The sequence below is a fragment of the Ovis canadensis genome, chromosome 15 (assembly GCF_042477335.2).
Source record: "Ovis canadensis isolate MfBH-ARS-UI-01 breed Bighorn chromosome 15, ARS-UI_OviCan_v2, whole genome shotgun sequence".
Classification (NCBI taxonomy): Eukaryota; Metazoa; Chordata; class Mammalia; order Artiodactyla; family Bovidae; genus Ovis; species Ovis canadensis.
Genome location: NC_091259.1, coordinates 51,989,467 through 52,016,697, shown reverse-complemented (window position 1 = coordinate 52,016,697; position 27,231 = coordinate 51,989,467). Strand labels below are relative to the sequence as shown.

Here is a 27,231-nt window from a genome sequence, read left to right as displayed (position 1 = left end):
AAAACATTCAGAGAAAAGCAACACATTACATACAGGAAAAGAACACTTCAAATTACCAATGACTTCTTATCAGAGAATCTGACACCAGAAGGCAGAAGAATAACATCTTTAGAGTGTGGACCAAAATTACCTGTCAAACCAGAACTCTGTAAACAGAGAAAATGTCCTTCAAAAATTAAGACAAAATAAAGACATCTTTAGATAAAAGAAAACTGAGAGCAAACATTCAATACAAGAAATGCAAAGGAAGTTCATCAGGTTGAAGAGAAACAATACTAGATACAGGAAGCACAGCTTTTCTGAAAGGAAAGAAGATGATCAGAAATGATAAGTATCTGGGTAAATATAAAAGACAATTTTCCTTTTAATTTCTTGGAAATAAGACTACTCAAAGCAAAAATTAAAACACTGTTTTGTAGGGTTGATAATTACATGTATGTAATACATGAGACAATTATAGCACAAAGGTAGGATAAGAGATGAATGGACCCAAATGAATACATTTGAAATTGAAGCAGTGTTTTTACAACCCAACCCAACGGGTTGGTTCTCCATCGGGAAAAATATACATAGCATATACTAACAGGTATAATCTCTAAGGGCAGCTGAGCAAAAGCCAGGTTTGGGAGAGCAGGGAAATGATTTGAAAAGATTCACTACTATGTCCCTTCAATCATGGAAGTCTGGCTAAATCTGTGGTGAAACTCAAGTCTTACATAGGAGATTCTAATGGGAAGAGAAGTAGGGACAAAAGCCTTGTTATTTATTGGAAGCCTATGAATCCAAACTAGCAAGTGGCTTTGCTGACAGCATTAGATCAAAGAACAACAGGCCAAAATTCATGTTAGCACAATTAATTATTTGTACCTGTATTAGTCAGCTACTGCTACAGCTATGCTACTGTGTTTGAGAGGTCTCCAGGTCCTACGATTCACTATGAAGACTCACAGAAACCAGCATAGAGCTGTACTCATTGCTATGATTTATTACAGTGAAAGGATGCAGAGCACTATTAGGAAGTGAAAAGACCCTTGAGGAGAAGTCCAGTGGAAACTATGTTCCAGCTTCTAAGAGTCCTCTCCCAGGAGTCACACAGGAAGCACTTAATTACCCCAGCAACAAGTTGTGACAACACATGTGAAAGGCTGCCAACCAGGGAAGCTCAGAGAGGCTCAACACCCAGCATTTTTATTGTGAGCTGGCCATGGGGGCATTCTCTGCCTAGCACCTACCAAAATTCCAGACTTCCAGAGGAAAAGCAGGTGGTCAGTATTAACTGTATTGTTCGTAAGGTTTAGGCACAATTAATCATTCTTATCAGTTAATAGTAGCTATCCCAAAATCTAAGTTCCCAAAAGCCAGCCAAAGGCCAACCTTGAAACCAGGCCTTTTTAAGGATAGCTGCTTAGGCTTGCTATGTTAACTCTTTTCTATACAACTACATAAAAAAGAACTAGAAAAGTCTCAGTATGTTAAAACAATGAACATTAATTTTCACTTGGTGGTGCTAGGCTGGACTTCAGGTTTTGTACTGAGTTCCAAGTCTGTTCCACAGACCTTCATAATTCCAAGAACTGTGGCTTCTGTAGTCATGTTCTTCTCACGGCAGGTGGCCGAAATAAGAGCAAGCTAAATCATGCAAACGCTTTTATGGTCTCTGCTTATATCACACCTCAACATTCTGTTTGCTAAAGTCAGTAATATAGCTAAGACCAACATTAGTGAGATGAGAAAATATCCATCTACTCTAATAGGGAGAAAGGGTAGGAATGTACATATTCCTTACAGAGAGGTTTTAAATAATTGGGAAAAACAATCCAATCTACCACAGTGCCTTAGGGATCTTGCCAAACTGAGAGGGCAAGAGAGGCTGGAAGCATCACCTGATCACCTTTGAGAATGATATTTCTCAGTTTGTTCATTAGTTTAGGCCCACACCTCTGCCCAAAGGAGCCTTAAAGCAGACAAGAAAGAACATGCGATTTTAGCAATACTCTATGCAAGCTCTTTAAAGTGAAGTGAGAGTGTCAGTCTCTCAGTCACATCCAGCTCTTTAAGACCCCATGGATTGCAGCCTGTCAGTCCATGGGATTCTCCAGGGGATCTTCCCAACCCAGGATCGAACCTAGGTCTCCCACATTGCAGGCAGATTCTTTACCATCTGAGCCACATGGAAGCCATGCACGCTCTTTAGCAAAATAATAATAAAATTAATAATAGCTAACATTAATGCACGCTTACCATATGTCAAGAGTATTATATGCATGATTTCATTTACCTCTTGGTTGATGTCATTATTATTCCCATGTTAGATATGAGGAAACAGAGGCCAAGAGACTTGCCCAAGGTCCTAGAGCTTGTAAGTGGTAAAGCCAGGGTTTGAATCTAGGCAGCCCAGATCTAGAGCCTGTGCTTTTAACCAGTAGGACATTGTAAATGGAATGCTTTGGCACACATGCCAGATTACAGTGCTTCAGGAATGGAATATAAAAGTGTGCCCCAAATATGGAAGCACCACAAACCTTGCACATGATTCACAGGGGTTCCGGGAACTAAGATTTAATTTGTAACAACAGAAATTTTTATCCTACACTACTAAAATACTAAGAAAACTTGACTTTTTCCTCACAACAACAGGTCAATATACTACAAAGTTCGACCGTTTAATTTCAATCTTATTTAAATTCAGATATTCTTTGTCTTTGAAGAACTGCTAATGAACACATTGCATTGCTCAAAATAACTGTTCAAAATTGCTAAAACACCTTGCCTTTCTATTTTCTAGACTGGATAAAAAAATATCTGATACACGTACCATTTCCTTCATTTTGCAAAGTCCATGTCTTCGGTCAAGAAAAATGATCACAAAAATTTTCCATTTTCACTGAATAAGTATATTCAAGACTGTGTTCAATAAGCAAATTAACAGCTAAGAAGTTTCTTCCTTATTAAGCGAGAATTCTATAATGCAAATATACTTTTGTTATATGCAGAGTTGCTAGTCGCTCCCTCTATGGTTATGGGGCTGTGCATTTTAATTACAGACCTTCATTTCTCCTCGATTGTTTTTTGAGCTTAATGAACAATGAAAGTAGTGTACTGCTTATCAGAAATCACTAAGGGCTGAATGTGAAAAGGCATGTTCCTGCAATAAGCAATAGTCTGCCAAGTGTCTCATTTGAAGATGAGTCAATGCTGCTATAGGAGTTAAACTCTTGGGTCTGCCTGATAGAGTAGATTAAGAACCCATTGTGGGGAATTTAGAGGGTTCCCAATAACACAAAACACTTTCTAGTCATACTCAGGCTGTAAAATACAAGATATATGAGAGAACATTTCTATCTTCAAAAAAATACACCTACCGAAAACAAACTAAAGGTTGAAAATGAAAATAAAAAAATGGACATTGCCAAACGCCAACTATTTGAAAATAAGATTGAAATGGTGAAGTATAATATCTTCATCCAAACATGAACAATGAGGAGATACACAGTGTATTTTTCCATAATGCCCAGGGCATTGAGTTACCCAGAGAAAGAGGAAGGTGCTTAGTTCAAGTGTTTTCTGTTTTTGTTTTTAAATAATTCCTCACTTTTTCTGCTAGTTTTCCAAGTACTTTGTCACTTATCTGAAAAGTGTGATTACTCTCATTTGTGAGAATTACAAAATCAGGAGCTCTAAAGGGATTTATCAGATTCTCCAGAAGAGAGAACAATGATACAATGGAAAGCAGATCTGTGGCAATCTGCATTTACAGTAAAGCCAAATTTCAAGTATTTTAATGGAAAAAGAATCATATACATCTCTTTATAGTAAGGGTAAATATTTAGCGTATCAAATTATCCATATAATCTAATTTTAACAAATGAATTTTTCCCATGGGAAATATTTCAATATTATTGGAATGATTTTTAATAAAATTAAAGTTTCACTCTTAAGGATATTAGTTACTATATGAATCCTGCATGGACTCAAGACTAAATGGCCAATCCTATTTTCAGTTATCACTTTAAATCTTATTCTCTACTATTTGCTGTTAATGAAGATCTCGGGGGAAAAAGAAGTAATTTCTTAAACTCAACTTCAATGCAATTAACAAAGTGCATATTTATTCATAAAAATCCATGAAAAAACTTAATATACAAGAGAAGATTTTCTTTTAAGGGATAACACTCTTCAGAAAAACTCCCAAATGAGGTAAGGTATTCCTCCCAAGATGTCACAGCCAAAACCTAAGCACAGGAAAGTCCTTAAAGGACATCCAGGGCAAACTCCTACCCACTATGTAGAAATTCCTGGCACAGCATTTATAACAAGTAGTTTTCCAGAGCCTGCATGAATATATTCAATGGCTGAAAGGTGAGGTTTACTATCCACAGTCCCACCTGCGCTACTGCAGGTGAGCTCTGATTGTGGAAAAGCTCTTGTTGATAAGTAGAAATGTATATTCTTAAATTTTCAATCCACTGAGTCTAGTTCTAGCATCCATAAGCACCTCAAATTCCAATCCTTCTGTTCCCTAATTGGAAGTAGCTGAGAACATCACATTGAGAACATCACGGCAAGTGTTACCCCTCTACTCTGACTCAAAGAGAACGTAGGAGGAGAGCAGAGATGTGACAGAGCAATGAAAAAGGAGATGGAAGACAACCAAACATTTGGTTTACAAGGATATTTTATGTTCAGATTCAGTGAACATAGATACGATCCAAGACTACAAAAGATAATGTGTATATACATGTGTATGTCTGGATTTGTGTTTGTATATATGTGAGTATACACACACATATATATACTTGTATATATGCATATATGTAGATATATACACATATACAAGCTTCCCTGGTGGCTCAGCTGGTAAAGAATCCATCTGCAATACAGGAGACTGCCTGCAAGAGACCTGGGTTTGATCCCCGGGTCAGGAAGATCCTCTGGAAAAGGAAAAGGCAACCCACTCCAGTAATCTTGGTTGGGGTTTCCCATGGACAAAGGAGCCTGGTGGGTCCATGGGGTCACAAGAGTCAGACATGACTTAGCAACTAAATCATCACTACCATGTGTGAGTATATTGTTGATCCATGTGCGTAAAACGTAATGTATGTGCATGAGAGTGTGTGAGTGTGTGTGTGTATGTATATATGTGTGAGTATGTTTATATATGTGTGTGCACATGTACGTGTGTATAAAATTCCAAGTCAGCTAACAAGAAATTTTTCAAACTATGTTCAATGAGGAAGTGCAAACATGGGTTTTTAGGATATTATTTTTAACAAGAATACCAAATACACACAGCTGCTAAGCACTGCAGGAGTTGTTGACAGACTGGAGAGGGTGAGAGGGATTCAATAACCTTATGTTTACATTACATAAAAATATGGCTATTTCAAAATGTCTAAATAATTAAACGTTAAGCCTATTATCTAGACATTTGCTATCAACTAGACGAAGAAATTCCCAATGCATAAATAAAAATCAACCAGATCACTGGGTCTCTTTCCTCAAGTGTCTGACAGAATTCGTGGCAGGGCAGGTACAGACAGCCACGCTGTACCTTCCTGACTGTGGGTCAGGATTTACCCTTCAGTCCCTCTCTCCACTCTGCCCGTCTCTAGGTCTCAGAGAACTGAAAAGCAGCAACTCCTCATAAGAAGTGGGGTGCCTGGAGGTAAATCTGGCCCCCGGTGGCAAGATGTTCCATCATTAAAGAAGAGCTCAAACATGCTGATTAGACTTCAAGATGAGAATGAGAACAAACATACAGAAAGTTTTTCCTCAAACACAGAAACAAAAGAAAAGAGGATGTGGGTAATTGTCAGGATATTGAGTTGGTAGAATGCAATCTAGAATTAACCAAATGTTGCTAGATTTTATTCACCAAAAACAGTAAAACTGTATCTAATAAAGTAAAATAGTAAGCCTATACAAACAATTTTAGGTATCATAAAATTGGAAATGACTAACTAATGTAATAGTAATTTTTGAAGTAATACATAAACCCATTCCAAATTGTATAATCTGGTAAAATACATACATTATTCATTGTGACCCATTAGCCAAATCTGGCACACCACCTGTCTGTAAAGTTTCGCTGGAACACTCATTTGTTGTCTATGCCTGTGTTCATGCTATAATATCAGCATTGAGAAGTTGTGACAGAGACTATTATGGCCTACAAAGCCTAAAATATTCACTCTTTGTTAAAGGGAAAGTTTGCAGACCCCTCCACTATATAATCACGGATCTTAAAATAAGCATCTAGGCCACATCACTAAATCATGCTAGTTTCAAGCTTTACTTTCTTTATCATGCAGGGCTCTTTTGTTACAAAGCATTACAATCCAACAGCAAAAAAGAGTTGCAAAAATGTTCCAAGTGTTGTGAAGGTATTGTTTTTCCTACCTGTTTTGTTGGTTCTTCCTATGTTTTGTTGGTTCTTCCTACCTGTTTTCCTTCCTCTTCATCTGAAGAGTTACTGACATCAGGGACATTTCGGCTGGGTTTGTAAACTTTCAGCTCCTCTTGTCCAGACCTGCTGTCTCTTTGGTCTGTTGTGCTTTCCTCATCACTTTCTGGGTTATTTTTCCATTCTTTCATCATTTCTAACACATTGGTTGGTCTCGCTGAAGAAAGTGTATTGCCCTAATATTAAATGACGAATTTTTGGTGTTATAAACAGTTTAAAAAATTGAAGACTCTTACATATTTCAGTAATATAATCTCACAAATTCACTAAGTCACACGGGAAAATTATAATATTGAATAAATAGCAAAACTTCTGATGCCCTTTTGAGAATACTCCTTGAACTGACATGTCTCAGACCTCTTCAGTAATACTTTTTACAATATACCAAAATTTAGGGGTGGGAGAATATTCAGTTTCAAAAGAATAATACAGCATGCTTGTGCAAAAGAACACTAGATAGGGCAAGTCCCGAGAATCCAAAGACCCCCTTATAGCTCTGTTCTTAGAAAATTAATAAGAAACTGAAAGAATGAAAAAAGTTGTCCAAAGTCTACTGGGTCCAACACTAAGCGTAAGCCTGTGTGTACATGTGTGTTAGTCGCTCAGTCATGTCCGACTCTGCAACCCCATAGACTGTAGCCCACCAGACTCCTCTGACCATGGAACTCTCCAGGCCAGAATATTGGAATGGGTTGCCATTCCCTTCTCTAGGGAATCTTCCCTACCCAGGGACTGACCTGGGTCTCCTGCATTGCAGGCAGATTCTTTACCTTCTGAGTTACCAGGGAAGCCCTAGGGTGAGTCTACATAACATCAAAATGTCTAGGTAGAAAATCTAGGTTCAGCTGATTAGTCTGGTATTGTATCCAAGAATAAAGACGTTCGACTTGAAAGCTCTTAGTTGACTGGAAGATTTAAATATAATGTGACCATTTGATTATAATGTACTCTATGCACTGTTTAATTCCAGATGTGAGTAGCTCATACCAAAATTAACCACTTAATATTAGCTATATTTTTCTCAAATAAAATATTCCATCTAATGCCAGGAAATGCATGAATGCAGTCTCACAGGGCTCCTGCTAGACTAGTTATGCCTTAAATATTTTTGCTCCTAATGCAGACTAGTAGAGAAAGTCTGGACAAGAAGTTTGGATCACATTTAGATTAAAAATAGAAAGTTTAGGCATGAGTACAACTATGGTGTGATTCTAAATTAATTTGACATGTGAATGGATTGAAGCATTAAGCAACAGGGATACAGAGTAGTATACAGCCAAGCACTTTAAGGGCAGCCATCTGAGTACACTGTGGAGGATTAGCAGAGCTTAATAAATTCAGGGTTAAAGACACAGACAAATACAAAGCATGGAATCAGTTCAGTTCAATTCAGTTCAGTCGCTCAGTCGTGCCCGACTCTTTGCGACCCCATGAATCACAGCACGCCAGGCCTCCCTGTCCATCACCATCTCCCGGAGTTCACTCAGACTCACGTCCATCAAGTCCATGATGCATTCCAGCCATCTCATCCTCGGTCGTCCCCTTCTTCTCCTGCCCCCAATCCTTCCAAGCATCAGAGTCTTCTCCAATGAGTCAACTCTTCGCATGAGGTGGCCAAAGTACTGGAGTTTCAGCTTTAGCATCATTCCTTCCAAAGAAATCCCCGGGTTGATCTCCTTTAGAATGGACTGGTTGGATCTCCTTGCAGTCCAAGGGACTCTCAAGAGTCTTCTCCAACGCCACAGTTCAAAAGCATCAATTCTTCAGCGCTCAGCCTTCTTCACAGTCCAACTCTCACATCCATACATGACCACTGGAAAAACCATAGCCTTGACTAGACAGACCTTAGTCGGCAAAGTAATGTCTCTGCTTTTGAATATGCTATCTAGGTTGGTCATAACTTTTCTTCCAAGGAGTAAGCATCTTTTAATTTCATGGCTGCAGTCACCATCTGCAGTGATTTTGGAGCCCCCCAAAATAAAGTCTGACACTGTTTCCACTGTTTCCCCATCTATTTCCCATGAAGTGATGGGACCAGATGCCATGATCTTCGTTTTTTGAATGTTGAGCTTTAAGCCAACTTTTTCGCTCTCCTCTTTCACTTTCATGAACAGGCTTTTTAGCTCCTCTTCACTTTCTGCCATAAGGGTGGTGTCATCTGCATATCTGAGGTTATTGATATTCCTCCTGGCATCTTGATTCCAGCGTGTGTTTCTTCCAGTCCAGCGTTTCTCATGATGTACTCTGCATAGAAGTTCAATAAGCAGGGTAACAATATACAGCCTTGACGTACTCCTTTTCCTATTTGGAACCAGTCTGTTGTTCCATGTCCAGGTCTAACTGTTGCTTCCTGACCTGCATACAGATTTCTCAAGAGGCAGGTCAGGTGGTCTGGTATTCCCATCTCTTTCAGGATTTTCCACAGTTTATTGTGATCCACACAGTCAAAGGCTTTGGCATAGTCAATAAAGCAGAAATAGATGTTTTTCTGGAACTCTCTTGCTTTTCCCATGATCCAGCGGATGTTGGCAATTTGACCTCTGGTTCCTCTGCCTTTTCTAAAACCAGCTTGAACATCAGGAAGTTCACAGTTCATGTATTGCTGAAGCCTGGCTTGGAGAATTTTGAGCATTATTTTACTAGCATGTGAGATGAGTGCAATTGTGCGGTAGTTTGAGCATTCTTTGGCATTGCCTTTCTTTGAGATTGGAATGAAAACAGACCTTTTCCAGTCCTGTGGCCACTGCTGAGTTTTCCAAATTTGCTGGCATATAGAGTGCAGCACTTTCACAGCATCATCTTTCAGGATTTGAAACAGCTCAACTGGAATTCCATCACCTCCACTAGCTTTGTTCATAGTGATGCTTTCTAAGGCCCACTTGACTTCACATTCTAGGATGTCTGGCTCTAGATGAGTGATCACACCATCGTGATTATCCAGGTCGTGAAGATCCTTTTTGTACAGTTTTTCTGTGTATTCTTGCCATCTCTTCTTAATATCTTCTGCTTCTGTTAGGTCCATACCATTTCTGTCCTTTATCGAGCCCATCTTTGCATGAAATGTTCCCTTGGTATCTCTAGTTATCTTGAAGAGATCTCTAGTCTTTCCCATTCTGTTGTTTTCCTCTATTTCTTTGCATTGATCGCTAAAGAAGGCTTTCTTATCTCTTCTTGCTATTCTTTGAAACTCTGCATTCAGATGCTTATATCTTTCCTTTTCTCCTTGGCTTTTTGCTTCTTTTCTTTTCACAGCTATTTGTAAGGCTTCCCCAGAGAGCCATTTTGGTTTTTTGCATTTCTTTTCCATGGGGATGGTCTTGATCCTTGTCTCCTGTACAATATCACGAACCTCATTCCACAGTTCATCAGGCACTTTATCTATCAGATTTAGGCCCTTAAATCTATTTCTCACTTCTACTGGATAATCATAAGGGATTTGATTGAGGTCATACCTGAATGGTCTAGCTGCTTTCCCTGTTTTCTTCAATTTCAGTCTGAATTTGGTAATAAGGAGTTCATGATCTGAGCCACAGTCAGCTCCTGGTCTTGTTTTTGTTGACTGTATAGAGCTTCTCCATCTTTAATATAATCAATCTGATTTCGGTGTTAACCATCTGGTGATGTCCATGTGTGAGGATCATTATGCAATTCACTCCCTGTCATTCTTCAACGTTATCCTTTTTAAAGAAGATCTATATTCTTACCACTTTCACAGCATCCTACTTTTGGTTGCACTTCTGCAGCCTCTACCCATTTACTCCTAGAATACCCTTACCATGCCTTCTGCCAACCCCTAGCCTACACTTCTTTCGAGGCCTAAGTTCTCTGTTAAGTATCCCAGAACTTCCAAAGATGTCATCAACTTAAATGAAGCACAGATGAAGGCTCAGACCAAAAAGGAACTGAAATTGTTTAGAACAGTAGACAGTCTCAGAGGTCTCGTCTGAATGATTTCTGATCTCCAGGGTTCTGTCAACAGTCCTGCTTTACCCCAGTGATTTATCTGGCCTCTCTATTATAACTTCCTGGCTTCCTTGCAACCTTGAACACTAATCACAGTGTCCAGGCTCATAGAATACCAGTACACACAACTTTGCCTTGAACTTTAATCTCTCATTAGAAAACAGAAATAATCTCACACATCTAGGTCTGTAATCCTAGTCCTCAACTGCCCTTCCCTGATAAACTCCACAAGTTAACTCTCTGGATCCATAGAAGTTATTGATGGTGCTTACCCAACATTCCTGTCTTCAAGGCGCATATTAGAATCTTGCCTCTCTACGTCTTTTGAGACATGACCATATGACTTGTTTTGATCAGTGAAAATGTGATTTGAAATAGTGCATGTCACTTCTAGACAGAAACTTTGAAAGCTTGTGGTTTACATGTTCTCAATACCTGTATTAGTAACAATAGAAGCACAAAGACAGAGTTCCCTCAGCCTGGGTCCCTGAGTGAAGACAAAGGGAAACAGAACTTGCTTCCCTCCTCCAAGCCAATGTGCCATGGAAGGCGTCAAGAACACTGAGATTTGGGTCATTTATTACCACAGCATAATCTAGCCTGTCCTGATATAGGTAGATAGAAGATTAAAATTTACATTCTGTGAGTCACCTCCAAAAAGCCCAAAAGAATGGGCTCACTGTACAATCAGCATACCCAACAAACTGTAATTACTACAGAAATCATATGCAATCAGTACCATGTGATAGCCAATTTATTTAGGCAGTATTGGCTTTGCACAGCCCTGATATGCATGAATTTCAGTCATCATGAATTAGTTAAATAGTATCAGTCACCCAGCAACATAGTTCAAATTTTAGTCACTATGGTACGATAACTATCATTACATAAAGTTCAAACTTCACTGCGAGCTCTTCAATACACCATCACCATGTAATTACAGATATGCATCATGGCCAGTGACCAGTCATGTCTATTGGTGACTGGACACCATCCATCTGCTACTCGGTTCACACACAGACAGCAATGTTTACAGTTGTGTTGCCTCTTTGTCTCCCAGGTAACTTGCCAACAAAGATGAAACTGCAACAAAGAAACTAAAGTGATAATACTGGAAGTAAAAGCTGAATCACATGTAAATGGAGTGATGATAGAAGAAATAGCTGACCATGAGAATGTTGACACCGCCACTGAAAGAATCCAGATGTGCAACCAAAGGAACTTAGTAAGGCAAACTTAGCAGCACAAATGAGGAAGGATGAAGATACTTCAGGGAATATGGTGCCCACAAAAAACAAATTTAAAGAATTTTCAGAGATATTTCGTGACATTGGAAAGACAAAGGATACCATGTTACAAGTTAATCCAAGCTTGTAAAACACTATGACAATTTGCCAAGGCATAAAAAAGATATTTCCCTCTGTATTATAAGAAGGTAAGCATTCTTTAAACTAATCTTGATAACTTTTTAACCAAAAAATAAGATACTTTAATTCTCAATATTTCTAATGTTTTAAATTACAGTGCAAAAAAAAATAGCTTTACTTTTGTCTCATTCCCTATATTTATTTATAACTAACAGGGAGTTTTTTTTAATATTTAACAAAAATTTAAAGGGCATGGATCATAATTTTTCCCATTGATTATTAAAAACATTTTTCACAGCTTCAATATATACTATCTTTATGGTTCTGCACTATTGTGTAAAGCAAGAACTACCTGTACTATCTTGAACCTGCATTTCTAGCAATCTTTCAAACACTTGGTTTACACACACACACCCAAGAGCTTGGTGACTGACACTCTACAAGTCTAAAGTAGAGGAACTTAGTATTCAAAGAAATGATCCTATTTCTTATTTCAAAGAGACTGGGGAGAAGGGCAAAAGATCCAGAACAGGAACATCATCCCCTCAAAAACACTCTACTTATTTATAAAATTTTAACTATTTGCTTCCTATATTTGCTTGTGATAGCAAACAGGACACAAGCAGTGGTATGGACTCCACACTTTCTCTCTTGTCTAAAGTCCATCCAATAACTTACTAGACTCCCCGCTTCTTGCTTGCTAGCAGTTGAAGGAGAAACTGCATCAAATACTTGCACTGATCAGATGATTAAGTGGCCCAGGGCTGCGTGTCATGAGCCTTCTAGGCTGAAGAGAAATTATACATGAATCAACCAAAGAAAAACTGGTATAATTTTAGGGTAGACACTGCAGATTGCGGAGATACCTCACCATCAGAACAGTAACTTCTGAACTCCCTTTACTGGCTGTGTTCAGGGAGTCACGCCCCGAACTTATCAACCATGAAACAGCAAATAGCAAGAACTCAGCAGTAATAGGCTGATAATCTGAGGCTATCATAAGTAGAAAACCAACCTTTTGGTTAACAAATTTCTACTTGTTTAACTAACAGCTTGAGATTATTTTATTTCGAAAAGCTAGAAAGCTGAACATTCATAGAGGAGAAGTTTGGTCAAATACCAATATTTGGACTTAATACCTGAGTAGGCAGGTCCTACAAATAGAGACCCAAGCATACATCCTCACCTAACAAAATTTGCCTTTTCAAGGATAGAGCCTATTGGTATTTTGTAAATAATAAATATTTAATACATATTTTTAAATGAATGAATAATATGTATGAGTTGGGATAAGATGGTATAAAATATAAAATAAGCTAAGCTAAAAGGAAACATTCTGGGACTTCATAGTCTTTATTTTCTACTTTTCATAAATAGCTAGAACACTTTACTGAGGGATAAAATCTTTTCAATAGGAAAATGGAATGCTGCTGCTGCTTAATTGCTCAGTTGTGTCTGACTCCTTGCAACCCTATGCACTGTAAACTGTGAGGCTTCTCTGTCCATGGGATCCTCCAGGCGAGAATACTGGAGTAGATTGCCATTCCCTTCTCCAGGAGATCTTCCCGACCCAGGGATGAGCCCAGGTCCTCCCACATTTCAGGCAGATTCTTTACCACCAGGAAAATGGAACAGTCACTTTATAAAAAAGCACATAAAAGGATGCTCAACTTTACAAAATTAATAAAATCCAAATCAAAACAATGAGTTACCAATTTATACCTAATAGATGGACATAAATTTAAGTTTGACGATTCTCTTGGTGAGGGTGTGGGGAAACAGGTTTCTCATTTACTTGCTTTTTATGGGAGGATTAGTCAGTTATAAACCATCAAAATGTGTAAAGCACACTCTCAGAGATCAGTAGTTCAACTTTTAAGAATTTATCCTATATGCTGACACAGTATACAAATGTATATTTACAAGAACATTTGTGGTACCACTGTTTGTAATAGAAAAGGCCTGAAACAGTTTCAATATTTCATATTCAGAAGGGAAACATAATAGAAATAAATAAAATAATAATTTTATATAAAATTATAAAATAATAAAATAATCCATGGTTTTGGATACAAGGCTGCTTTTTTTTAAAAAAGAATAAGGAAATCATCCCAAAATACATTCGATGAAAAAGAAAAGTTTATGTAATGTAAATTCATTTGTGAAAAGTGGATGCCAAAAATTATACAGAATGTATTTAAAAGAACACATAAGAGATTTAACAATGGTTATCTTTAATAAGAGGGAATGAGGGAATAGACGGAAGAAGTTATTTTTCCTGCTTTGTTTACCATTCAAATCATTTACCAAGGGTAATGGCAACTATTTGGAGAAGGCAATGGCAACCCACTCCAGTACTCTTGCCTGGAAAATCCCATTGACGGAGGAGCCTGGCAGGCTGCTGTCCATGGGGTTGCTAAGAGTTGGGCACAACTGAGTGACTTCCCTTTCACTTTTTACTTTCATGCATTGGAGACGGAAATGGCAACCCACTCCAGTGTTCTTGCTTGGAGAATCCCAGGGACAGAGGAGCCTAGTGGACTGCCATCTATGGGGTCACACAGAGTCGGACATGACTGAAGTGACTTAGCAGTAGCAGCAATGGCAACTATTATATGACTAATAATTAATATAAATTATATGGGAAAGAAACAATGTAAGTCATAGGACTGATGGCACCCAAAATCACTAAACATGCCCTAATGGGTCTCAGTGAGTCCAAGGCAGCAGTGGAGAAAGGTAATAATGGATCACTAAAGTAAGCAAGGGAGAAGGCAATGGCACCCCACTCCAGTACTCTTGCCTGGAAAATTCCATGGATGGAGGAGCCTGGTAGGCTGCAGTCCATGGGGTCGCTAAGAGTCGGACATGACTGAGCGACTTCCCTTTCACTTTTCTTTCACACATTGGAGAAGGAAATGGAAACGCACTCCAGTGTTCTTGCCTGGAGACTACCAGGGATGGGGGAGTCTGGGTGGGCTTCCGTTTATGGGGTCGCACGGAGTCGGACACGACTGAAGCGACTTAGCAGCAGCAGCAGCAAAGTAAGCAAGTGCACCACTTAAAAGTTTTTCCTAACAGTCACCTCAGTGATTTTGTTTTCACAAGTAGAACAAATAATGAAAGTAGACAAGGTTGGTGTTGATACTCCTGTTCTTTAAGAGGAAACAGCCTGAGAAATTGAGTAATTTACCCTTATACCAAAAGTGCATTTCCAATTGTCTGCCAAGAATTTCTAGCTAGAGGTGCTGCTGAGCCTTCAATACTGTAATGTATACTTGAAAGCTGCTAAAAGGATAGATCTTTATTTTATTTTATTTTAATTTTTATTTTACTTTATTTTACTTTACAATACTGTATTGGTTTTGCCATACATTGACATGAATCCACCACGGGTGTACATGTGTTCCCAAACATGAACCCCCCTCCCACCTCCCTCCCCACAACATCCCTCTGGGTCATCCCCATGCACCAGCCCCAAGCATCCTGTATCCTGCATCGGACATAGACTGGCGATTCGATTCTTACATGACAGTATACATGTTTCAATGCCATTCTCCTAAATCATCCTACCCTCTCCCTCTGAGTCCAAAAGTCTACTATACACATCTGTGTCTTTTTTGCTGTCTTGCATACAGGGTCATCATTGCCATCTTTCTAAATTCCATATATATGTGTTAGTATACTGCATTGGTGTTTTTCTTTCTGGCTTACTTCACTCTGTATAATCGGCTCCAGTTTCATCCATCTCATCAGAACTGATTCAAATGTATTCTTTTTAATGGCTGAGTAATACTCCATTGTGTAAAGTTTCTATCACAATAAAAACATTAATCTATGCGAGGAGATGGATGTATTAACTAAACTTATTGTGATTAGCATTTCATAATATATGTATAAAATCATTGTTGTACATCTTAAATTTATATGTTATATGTCAATTATATCTCAATAAAGCTAGAAAAATGAAAACAGACTCAATATATTCCAAACCAACATTCTTCAGACTGGAGTATGTAGTGTGTACCTGCCTGTAGAAGGAGACTTCATATGGCCTGCGGGGGCAGGGACAGTTTGCAGGGAATCAGTTTCAAGACCCTCAATTTCTAATGATCTCTTTTTTTTTTTTTCATAAGACACCTGCTTGAGCAAGGATATGCAGTAATTCTTTTCATGTTCTCTTCTTAAGTCACCTTCTTATAATGCTTATTACTGTGCATACATTTATTTGTGTATGTGACAAAGGCTTACATCTAAAATATGTAACCAACTTCTATAAATCAATACATTTTAAAAAGAAATAGAAAATGGGAGAAAGACTTGAACAGACATTTCATAAAAAAAGATATTCAAAGACCAATTAGCATAAATAAATAAGCATAAATATGAAACATGACCAATTTCATTTGTCATTTGGGAAACACAGATTAAAACCACAATGAGATACCATTATATATCTACCAAAGTATCTAAATTAAAAATACTAACTATACCAAGCTATGAACAAAGCTAGTGGAGGTGATGGAATTCCAGTTGAGCTGTTTCAAATCCTGAAAGATGATGCTGTGAAAATGATGCACTGTATATGCCAGCAAGTTTGGAAAACTCAGCAGTGGCCACAGGACCGGAAAAGGTCTGTTTTCATTCCAATCTCAAAGAAAGGCAATGCCAAAGAATGCTCAAACTACTGCACAACTGCACTCATCTCACACGCTAGTAACGTAATGCTCAAAATTCTCCAAGCCAGGCTTCAGCAATACGTGAACCGTGAACTCCCTAATGTTCAAGCTGGTTTTAGAAAAGGCAGAGGAACCAGAGATCAAATTGCCAACATCTGCTGGATCATGGGAAAAGCAAGAGAGTTCCAGAAAAACATCTATTTCTGCTTTATTGACTATGCCAAAGCCTTTGACTGTGTGGATCACAAGAAACTGTGGAAAATTCTTCAAGAGATGGGAATACCAGACCACCTAACCTGCCTCTTGAGAAATCTGTATGCAGGCCAGGAAGCGACAGTTAGACCTGGACATGGAACAACAGACTGGTTCCAAATAGGAAAAGGAGTACGTCAAGGCTGTATAATGTCACCCTGCTTATTGAACTTCTATGCAGAGTACATCATGAGAAACACTGGACTGGAAGAAACACACGCTGGAATCAAGATGCCAGGAAGAATATCAATAACCTCAGATATGCAGATGACACCACCCTGATGGCAGAAAGTGAAGAGGAGCTAAAAAGCCTGTTCATGAAAGTGAAAGAGGAGAGCGAAAAAGTTGGCTTAAAGCTCAACATTCAGAAAACGAAGATCATGGCATCTGGTCCCATCACTTCATGGGAAATAGATGGGGAAACAGTGGAAACAGTGTCAGACTTTATTTTTGGGGTCTCCAAAATCACTGCAGATGGTGACTGCAGCCATGAAATTAAAAGATGCTTACTCCTTGGAAGAAAAGTTATGACCAACCTAGATAGCATATTCAAAAGCAGAGACATTACTTTGCCGACTAAGGTCTGTCTAGTCAAGGCTATGGTTTTTCCAGTGGTCATGTATGGATGTGAGAGTTGGACTGTGAAGAAGGCTGAGCACTGAAGAATTGATGCTTTTGAACTGTGGTGTTGGAGAAGACTCTTGAGAGTCCCTTGGACTGCAAGGAGATCCAACCAGTCCATTCTGAAAGAGATCAGCCCTGGGATTTCTTTGGAAGGAATGATGCTAAAGCTGAAACTCCAGTACTTTGGCCACCTCATGCGAAGAGTTGACTCATTGGAAAAGACTCTGATGCTGGGAGGGATTGGGGGCAGGAGGAGAAGGGGACGACCAAGGATGAGATGGCTGGAATGCATCATGGACTCGATGGACGTGAGTCTGAGTGAACTCCGGGAGATGGTGATGGACAGGGAGGCCTGGCGTGCTGTGATTCATGGGGTCACAAAGAGTCGGACACGACTGAGCGACTGAACTGAATAATACCAAGCACTGGAGAGGATGTGGAGCAACACTAGAACTCTCACACCATTCCTGGTGAGTGGCACAAAGTGCACTTAGGAAAAAGGAACAAAAGAACTTTCTGGTGGGGGTAGAAATGTTCTGTATTTTGTTCTGGGCAGTGGTTACACAAAAGTATACATATAAAAAATTCATCAGCTAAACTCTTAAAATCTGTCTTTTTTATACTAAGTAAATTATATCTTAATAAAACTATGATTACTTTAAAAATAAATTTCATAGCTTCATTGATATTATTACATGTAGCTCAACCATTTCACAGTTGTACAATATTCCATTGTCAGACTATACCACAATTTATTCATTCTCTAGGAAGAGGGAATTTGGGGTGACTCTGGGTTTTTTGCTCCTATAAACACTTCTACAAATATTACTGTGTATGTCTCCAAGGGTATATATGTAGAAGAACTCCTTGGGTATATTCTTAAAAATTAAGTTTCTTGGTATAGAGTATGTGAATGGTTAACTTTAATAGATAATGTTTTTCAAAACATTTTCAAACCCTTTTTCCAAAGTAGTTGTACCAGTTTACTCTCACCAGCAATGATTTAAAGAGACTCTTTATCTGCATCTCTTCCAAAACCTATTACTGTCAGACTTTTTAATTTTTAGTTTATCTCACTGAAGTCCTGATTTGTATTTCCCTGATCACTAATGAAACTGAACATCTCATTGCATGTTCATTAGCCAAATGTAGGTCCTTGTTTGTAAAAATGTCTGGTCCTGTCCAGTTGCTTGTCCATTTTCTACTAGGCGGTTGGTCTACTTCGTATTGATTTGTAAGAAACACTGAGATTTCATGATATTAATTTTTTCTTGGTTATTTGGGTTACAAAAGCCTTCTCCTAGTCTATAATCTATCATCTTTCCCTAAAATGCTGTTTTATGAATAGAAGTTCTAAAGATTAATGTAAGTCAAGTTTATTCCTCATTTCTTTTATGTTAATAACTTTGGGTTTCACCTATATTTACACTAAAAGTTAAATGTAAATTTTTATTATTTAAGTCCTTGACTGATTAGAAGTTGACTTTTGTCTACCATGTGAGATAGGAACCCAATTTCTTTTTCTTCCTGTGGACAGCCATTTATTTGAACTCCAGTTATTGAATAATCTCTCCTTTTTTCCACTGATGCACCATACTACCACTGTAATAAATGTTCCAGACATGTATGGATATGTTTCTACACTTTCTATTTTATTCTACTGGTCAATTTGCTTACTACTATATCATTATCACACTGTGCTAACTAGTCTTATTTTCTGTTACAGCAAAATACTCAAAAAAGCCTTGGCTATTTTTGACCCTCTGTACTTCACTATAAATTTTAGGGTTGCGAAAAGAGGAATTTTGATTGGATTTGCATTGTATATGTACATCAATATGAGGAAATACATTTTTATGATATTTAGTCTCTTGACCTAAATTATGGTATATATTTATACTTGAGCTTTTCTTCAATGTTTTCCCATAAAATTTCATAACTTTCCTCAAAGAGGCCTTACAAATCTAATGCTGCATTTCTAGAAATTATAAATTTGTGAATACAGTTTTACATGTCTTCATTTTTTTTTGCATTTTATATTGTTGGTTGCTAGTGAAAAGAAGTGCAATCGACTTTGCATATCAATCTTCTTTTCCCCAGTTTTACTGAGGTATAATTAGTATATAGGGCTTCCAGGTGGCACAGAGGTAAGGAATCCTCACGCCAAGGCAGGAGGAGCAAGAGCAGTGGGTGTGATCCCTGGGTCAGGAAGATCCCCTGGAGTAGGAAATGGCAACCTGCTCCAGTATTCTTGCCTGCAGGATTCCATGGACAAAGAAGCCTGGTGGGCTACAGCCCATGGATCACAAAGAGTTGGACATGACTGAATGAGCACACACACACACAGCTGGTATACAACACTGTGTAAGTTTAAGGTGTACAATGTATTGATTTGACACTCTTATTGATGTATACCATCCTTAAATCTAGCTATCTTTGTCAGCTCTCTTATTATTATAAGAGTTTGTCTACTCATTTGTATATTACTACAAATAATAAAAGTTTTATTTCTGCTTTCCAATTCTCATGACTTTATTTTCCTTGTCTTAGACAAAGATCAACAATATTGAAAAAACTACTAGAAGCTGATTTCCTTGACTAGCTCTTTCGTTAAAGAAAATGCTTCTCACATTTCCCATTTAAAATGATATTTGCTGTAATCTTTTATCAGGTTATGGAGGTTTTCTTTCATTCCTAATTAAATTATGAATGTATGTTGGGTCTTACTACAAGACAAGTGCTTTCTTTGAAATGATGATATCTTTTCTCCTTTAATATATTAATGTAGGAATTTATATTTATAGTTTTTTCTGAAATTAAACCATCATTGTATTTTAGGGAAAATCCAACATGATTATGACCTACTTATAAGCACAGTTGAATCCAACTTCCTAATATTTTATTTAAGGTTTTAGATCTATATAAATAAACAAAATAGATCTTTTTCATATGTTTGCTTTTCACTGGTCTAATTTTGTTATACTAGAATATGAAGAATTAATATGCTGCCTAAGTTTTTAGATTTATTAGTAAACAGTTGGTGATGCTATTCCTATATCTTTTTAATCTTTATTCTTTTAATTTTTGCCTTATTAGTAGCTGTATTTCTTTTTTCCTATGAAATATTATTTTTGACTTCTTTCTTTCTTTCCTATTTTTGCCAAAGGTTTGTCTATTTGTTGGTCTTTTTGAAGAATAAAATGTTGGTCTTACTGATCTTCTCTTTTGTACCTTTGCTTTCTATTTATTTTCATCCTTAGGTTTATTTTTCCTACTACTTATTTGTGTATATTCTGTTGGGATATTTTCCCAAAATTTTCAGTTGGATATATAGTTCCCTTTTAGCCTTTCTTCTTCCTAATGTATATACATTAGGTGATATTAATAAATTTCTGCTGAAACACATTTATGCTGTGTTTTCATTACCATTCAGTTCTAGAAATTAAAAACTTTTTCTCATTAGGATCTATTTTTTTAACCCATGACTTATCTAGAAGCATGTGATTTAATTTCCAAATATATGCAGTATTTAATCTCATTTTGATTAACTTTCAACTTAATTGTGTATTGTTAGAGAACATAATCTGTGACATTTATTAAGGCTTGCTTCCTTCCTGGTTAGATTAATTCTGGTAAATGTTCTTTCCATGTGTGGTTAAGAAAAATGTATATTCCTTAATTGTTAGATGCACAATTGTATGTGTCCACCAAAATAAGCTTGTTAATTGTATTGTTAAATATCCTTACTTCTGTTTTCATATGTTTCACATATTAGTAATTGAGAGAAGTGCATTAAAATCTCCCACTATAGTGGTGAATTTGCCAATTTCTCTATAGAACTTTGTCAATTTTTGATACATATTTTTGAGATTACCTTATTAGTTGCATGTGTTTAAACTTATACATTTTGTTTGGATTGAACTGTTATCATTATACAGTAATCTTCAGTATCTCTAATGATGATGATTTGTTTGTAGCAAGGTAGATTTAATTAATATTAGTTCAGTTACTCACGCTTTTTTTGGTTAGTATTTGCCTAGTGTGTTCTTTTCCACTCTTTTTCTTTCAATATTTCTGTGCCCTTATGCTTCAAATGTGCTTCCTGTAAAATAGCACTTAGCTAGAAATTTAAAAATTCAACCTGACATTATGTCTTTTAACAGGTACTTCTAACCTATTAACTTATTTGAAATTGTTTCTACTATTCAAGTTTATTACAACTTGTCCCACTCTATACTTTTTTTTAAAATCCTTTATGGCTTTGAAAATCTGTTGTCTACATCTTCCAGTTTAGCATCCTCTGATGTAACAATGTTCTCTCTCCTTTCTCAATGCTTATCATGTGTATATTATCTCACATTTTAAATCTGTGTTATCATCAATATACTGTGTCCTCTTCTTTGGTCTTTCTCTCCTTTTTTCTTTGGACACCAACAGACTTTACCAAGGTGTTTCAAGACTCTTGGTACACACAGCTCTTACAGCGTCTACTGAGTTTCTTTGATCTATTTAACTATTTTTACAAGTTTTAAATCTATGACTTATGTGGCAAACCTGAGGCTTTGTATACTTAACAATATTTTTTATCATTGCCTTTCATTTGAATGACAATGTCAATGGATATAAAATTCTAAGTTTAAATGTTTTTCCTTTAATACATTTAGAATTATTACTCCATTTAAACGTGCATCCAGTAATGCTGCTAAAAAGTAAGATGTCAAGGTTATTCCTGTTCTTTTTATGATATTGCTCTTCCTCTCTGGGAACATTGAGAATTTTCTGTTTTTGATGTTCTTAGATCTTATTATGTCTATTTGGCAGTTTTTCCCTCTCTTTCCTATCTGGTAGTCTATCATTATTTAAAGCTGAAGTCTTTTGTTTTTAATTGTGATGAATTATCTCTATTATTTTTAAAAGATTTCCTTCTGCTCATTTTCACTTTTTTGCCTGAGATTACTATTATATGAATCTTGTAACTTTTACTTTCAGCTCCACATAGCTTCATTTTTGCTTAAGTTTTCAGTATGTTTATCTTCATCTGTTCCCTTCTATAAAGCTCTATTAAAGTTACATAATCTGATCATGTAGTTTTTTTAATTCACTCTTCATTTGCACCCACTTCACTACTTATCCTATGTAACTGCATCTCTGTCAACTATTACACCTAAATGGTTCTACTTGGTTCTCTTTTTTTCTTGCTTCATGTTATTAACATCTTCACATATCTCTTTTAGCATGTTCACTTTGTTGACTTCTAAAGTCTGGGTCTGCCTAGTCTAAACTCTCTTAACAGTGTGTGAAATGTGGCCTGTGAGCTCACACTCCTTGGGGAGTACTAGCTCCTCAGGAAAACAGACCAGAACCAGATCTTCAGCCCCAGGAGCTCAAAATTCCAGGCACCAAAAATCTGCCCCCACCAAGCAACTCCTCAATTCAGGATTTCATAACCTTCTCTTCCAAGGAGAAGTCACCTTAGGAGGAGACACTTCTAAAACTATAATCTACCTATCCTAGGGGGTGGAGGCCAACAGGTAAGTCATTGGTTTAGACCCAGTAGTTCCCACCCATTTTCCTTAGCTTCTCACTCAAGCAGGGCATCAGCACTGCTCAGATTTTATTACTTCTGATCCCTGTGAGAGAACAGGCACCAGTGTCACAAGGCAAAAAGCGAAGCAAAGGGGGAACTTGGGTTGTCTTTGTCTTCCTATTTTTACTTCCTGCCCAGGTTGTAGTCTCACCCACCATACATGCCATCTCAAAACAGCCCTTTATCTTCCTGGGGTATCACTATTCTCTGAATCCTGTTATCATGAGGTTTCTCTCTAAAGTTACCCTAGGTTTAATCCTCAGAAAAGATGCAGTTGTTCAGTCACTCAGCTGTGTCCGACTCTTTGCAGCCCCATGGACTGCAGCATGCCAAGCTTCCCTGTCCTTCACCATCTCCTGAAGCTTGCTCAAACTCATGTCCATTGAGTTGGTGATGCCATCCAACCATCTTGTCCTCTGCTGTCCCCTTCTCCTCCTGCCTTCAATCTTTCCCAGCATCAGGGTCTTTTCAAATGAGTCAGTTCTTCGCATCAGGAGGCCAAAAGATTGGAGCTTCAGCTTCAGCACCAGTCTTTCCAATCAATATTCAGCAGTGATTTCCTTTAGGATTGACTGGTTTGATTTCCTTGCAGTCCAAAGGAGTCTCAATAGTCTTCTCCAACAACACAGTTCAAAAGCATCAATTCTTCGGCACTCAGCTTTCTTTATAGTCCAAGTCTCACATCCATATGTGACTACTGGAAAAATCATAGCTTTGACTAGATGGACCTTTGTTGGCAAAGTAATGTCTTTGCTTTTTAATATGCTGTCTAGGTAGGTCACAACTTTTCTTCCAAGGAGTAAGTGTCTTTTAATTTCATGGTTGCAATCACTACCATCTGCAGTGATTTTGGAGCCCAACAAAATAAAGTATGTCATTGTTTCCACTGTTTTCCCATCTATTTTCCATGAAGTGATGAGATTGGATGCCATGATCTTAGTTTTCTGGATGTTGAGTTTTAAGCCAGCTTTTTCACTCCCTTTTCACCTTCATCAAGAGGCTCTTTAGTTCCTCTTCACTTTCTGCCATTTAAGTGTTAAAGTGGTATCATCTGCGTTTCTGAGGTTGTTACTATTTCCCCTAGCAATCTTGATTCCAGTTTGTGATTCATCCAGCCTGGCATTTCACGTGATGTACTCTGCACAGAAGTTAAATAAGCAGGGTGACAATTTACAGCCTTAATGTACTCCTTTCCCAATTTTGAACCAGTCTACTGTTCCACGTCCATTTCTAACTGTTGCTTCTTGTCCTGCATACAAGTTTCTCACTTAAGTAGCTTTTATAATCCACTAAAAGGAATAATAGCTCTCTTCTTAAAAACCTAATAGTACTACTACTACTTACTTTTATAAATACATGTTTTATATATTAAATATAGTATATAATATACATATAATATAAATATAAGTATATAATAATATTTAGAGAACATTTACATATTTTATAGTGTATATTTTATTACATACCACATATATATAGAATACATTTTTATATGCTTATTTTAAATATATATATATTAAGTGAAGTGAAACTTGCTCAGTCATGTCTGACTCTTTGTGACCCCCATAGACTGTAGCTCACCAGGCTTCTCTATCCATGAGGTTTCCCAGGCAAGAATACTGGAGTGGGTTGCCATTTCCTTCTCCAGGGGATCTTCACGACCCAGGGATTAAACCCGGGTCTCCTGTATTGCAGGCAGACTTTTGCACACACACATATCAAATATGCATTCTCTGCCTGTGTTTTTTCTTTAATCCCTCCACTAGGGTGTGGGCAACTTATAGGAAAGGACTATGCCAGACTCATCTTTGTGTTCTCCACAGTACATAGTAGTTATTCAATAAATATTTGTTTAAATTATTAAGTATGTATCAATCATTGAATATTGAATAAATGCCCAAGGTTCTGGTTCATGAGGTTCTTTTTAACATAATTTAAAAAAAACTTCATTAAAGAGGACTTCAAAATCATATTCATATACATAAGATAATTCATAATTTAAGAGTAACTAAATATAGTAATATAAAGGTTAGAGCCTTAATATATTTTGGATGAAAATATACGGTAGCAAAAAAACACCCAATAATTAGTTAGGTATCAGAAAATTTCAATTCTTTTACATAAAGTGCACAGGCTAAAGGTCAAAAGCTAATGACTAAAACCTGAATAACAATTTGTAAATTAGTGAACAAAGACCTGTTCATATGTAGGAAAGAGTGTTCTGAAATTAGACCCTACACTTCATTATAAGAGCTTTGTAAAGTGTGTCTATAAAGCAAAGTACACTGTAATTTGTGGTGAATTACTCAAGGGAGAGACTGTTTTAATCATCTTTGTACCCATATAGTGTCTTATGAATTAAAATAAAAAAAACACTTGTTAAAATCAACATAGACATTTAAATGACTGTTGTCCCATTTACAATAAGCCACTCTGCAAGACTGACATACTATAATAATAATTTCCTTCTTTCAAAGAGCATGCAATTGTTCTCTACTATCTATGGCAGGAAGTTAAAACTCCTTAGTCTGGGATTCAAGGGCCCTCACAATTTTCCTTCCTTTTCTAAAAGTCTGATTTCCCACTTGTTTCCTGCAGGCATCTTATCTGCCAGTCAAATTAAACTTCCTGATTTCACACTCGCTTGCCTCTGTACCTCTCTGGTCATTTGGCAATCTCTTATGCCATTCATCATTTTCTTCCTTGCATTATATCTTATACATAGCTTGTTTCCCTTATTATATTATAAATTCCTCATGTCAGAGACTGGGTCCTATATGTCTTTAACTGAATTTTATTACCTAGCACAAGGCATGGTACATGGCAGGCACACAAAAAAAAATCTTTTGAAGGAATTGTTGAATAATATCAACAGAGCTCAAATCTGGAAACTGCTTTTTGACAAGCCATAGAAGAAAAATGTTTCATTAATTTATAGCAAGGTTCTTAAATATAGCAGGCATTGAAAGTACCAGGGAAACTTGTTTAATGTGCAAATTCTTGGTGTTAGTTGTTATCAAGGGATTGAATACCAAGGGGCAACTGTAACTATCTAACAAGGAATGAACTCCTGAACTATTGTTGAGAATAAAGAGGGCAAAAAGGTAGAAACAGATAAAGAGGGTAACAGGCACACTCCTGGCAATGGGTGTCATCATCAAACCCTCCCTTTGTAGGAAAGTCATTTATTGGCTGTTTTTCCTTGCATCTGACCTTGGATTTTTGAAATCAGGATGACAATATCTGTTTAAGACCCATTCATTTAAATGTACATAGGGAAGCAATGATTATTTTTCTCAGAATACTTTTCAGATACGTACGGTATTTCAAAATGCATGATATATAGACTAAACCATGGAGACTTTTTATCCAATAAAGCTCTTTGAAAAGAATGTCACTATTCGTCCGGTATTGGAAGATAAGCTCTGGTTACAAAGCGGCAAGGCACTGAGAGAACTAACATGTCCTCTTTAGATTATTTCAAACAGAGGACATGAATTACAGGAAGCGAGACTTCAAGTGGTTAAGAAGAAAAGAGTTTTGCCTTTCAGAAGTTTACAAAATGCCAGTATTCTAAACTTCATACACTGAACTCCTCAGGATAGTCTGATATAGTACACGCTATCTGTCACTTCTCTATCCATTTGGCAAGGACTACATAGAGACAAATTGTTACAGAGGCTCAAAAATGGAGACTTCTGGAAAAATGACCAAAGCCAGAAATAAAGTTTCACTAATTAGAAAACAAATAATTAAATGGCCAAACCCGAATGTTGTGTGATGCTGAAAAGAGATAGATTTCTAAAGCACACCATCTGTTTTACAGTTTTTTTATTTTGCTTTACTACAAATCTACTCAGTTGTTTTGCAATGATCTAGCTGCTAACTCATTTGCACAATTACTTTAGGCCAGAAATACTTATTGCACAGAATCATTTGAGAGTTCAACACATTCATAGAAGAGGGCAGTTATAAACCATTTTTGAGTGAAGGCAATTTTTTAGCCCTTAAAGAAAAAGAATTATTCCAATAAATGATTAGAAATTCCCAAAGGAAAATCACAGTGGTATCACTATAAATTTATGGTATCTAAAATCTATCAAGGACTCCAGGGTCACCATCAACTCCTCTGTTGGCCATTCTTATGAAAACTCATTCTCATCTTGACCTCTAGGCAGCATTTATCTGGGGGCTGACTGTTCTTGCTTTCTTAAACACTTTTCTCACTCATCTTCCTTGGCACTACTCTCCTAACGTTCCTCTTTCCTCATTAGCTATTCCTTTTCAGCCTCCATT

At 37.2% G+C, this 27,231-nt stretch overlaps 1 protein-coding gene across 10 annotated transcripts in view; it reads right to left on the bottom strand.

The window, feature by feature from the left end:
- Positions 1-27,231, bottom strand: part of STK33 (serine/threonine kinase 33) — a 199,526-nt gene that overhangs the window by 14,241 nt on the left and 158,054 nt on the right. For 6 of the 10 annotated variants that reach the window (XM_069554488.1, XM_069554489.1, XM_069554494.1 and 3 more), the window contains one exon: positions 6,442-6,639. The exons of 3 other annotated variants lie outside the window; for them this stretch is intronic. In XM_069554488.1, coding sequence (XP_069410589.1) covers positions 6,442-6,639 — 198 coding nt within the window. Of the gene's footprint in view, positions 1-6,399; positions 6,640-27,231 lie in introns of all 10 variants that reach the window. One more of the 10 variants, XM_069554490.1, reaches the window with a different exon arrangement.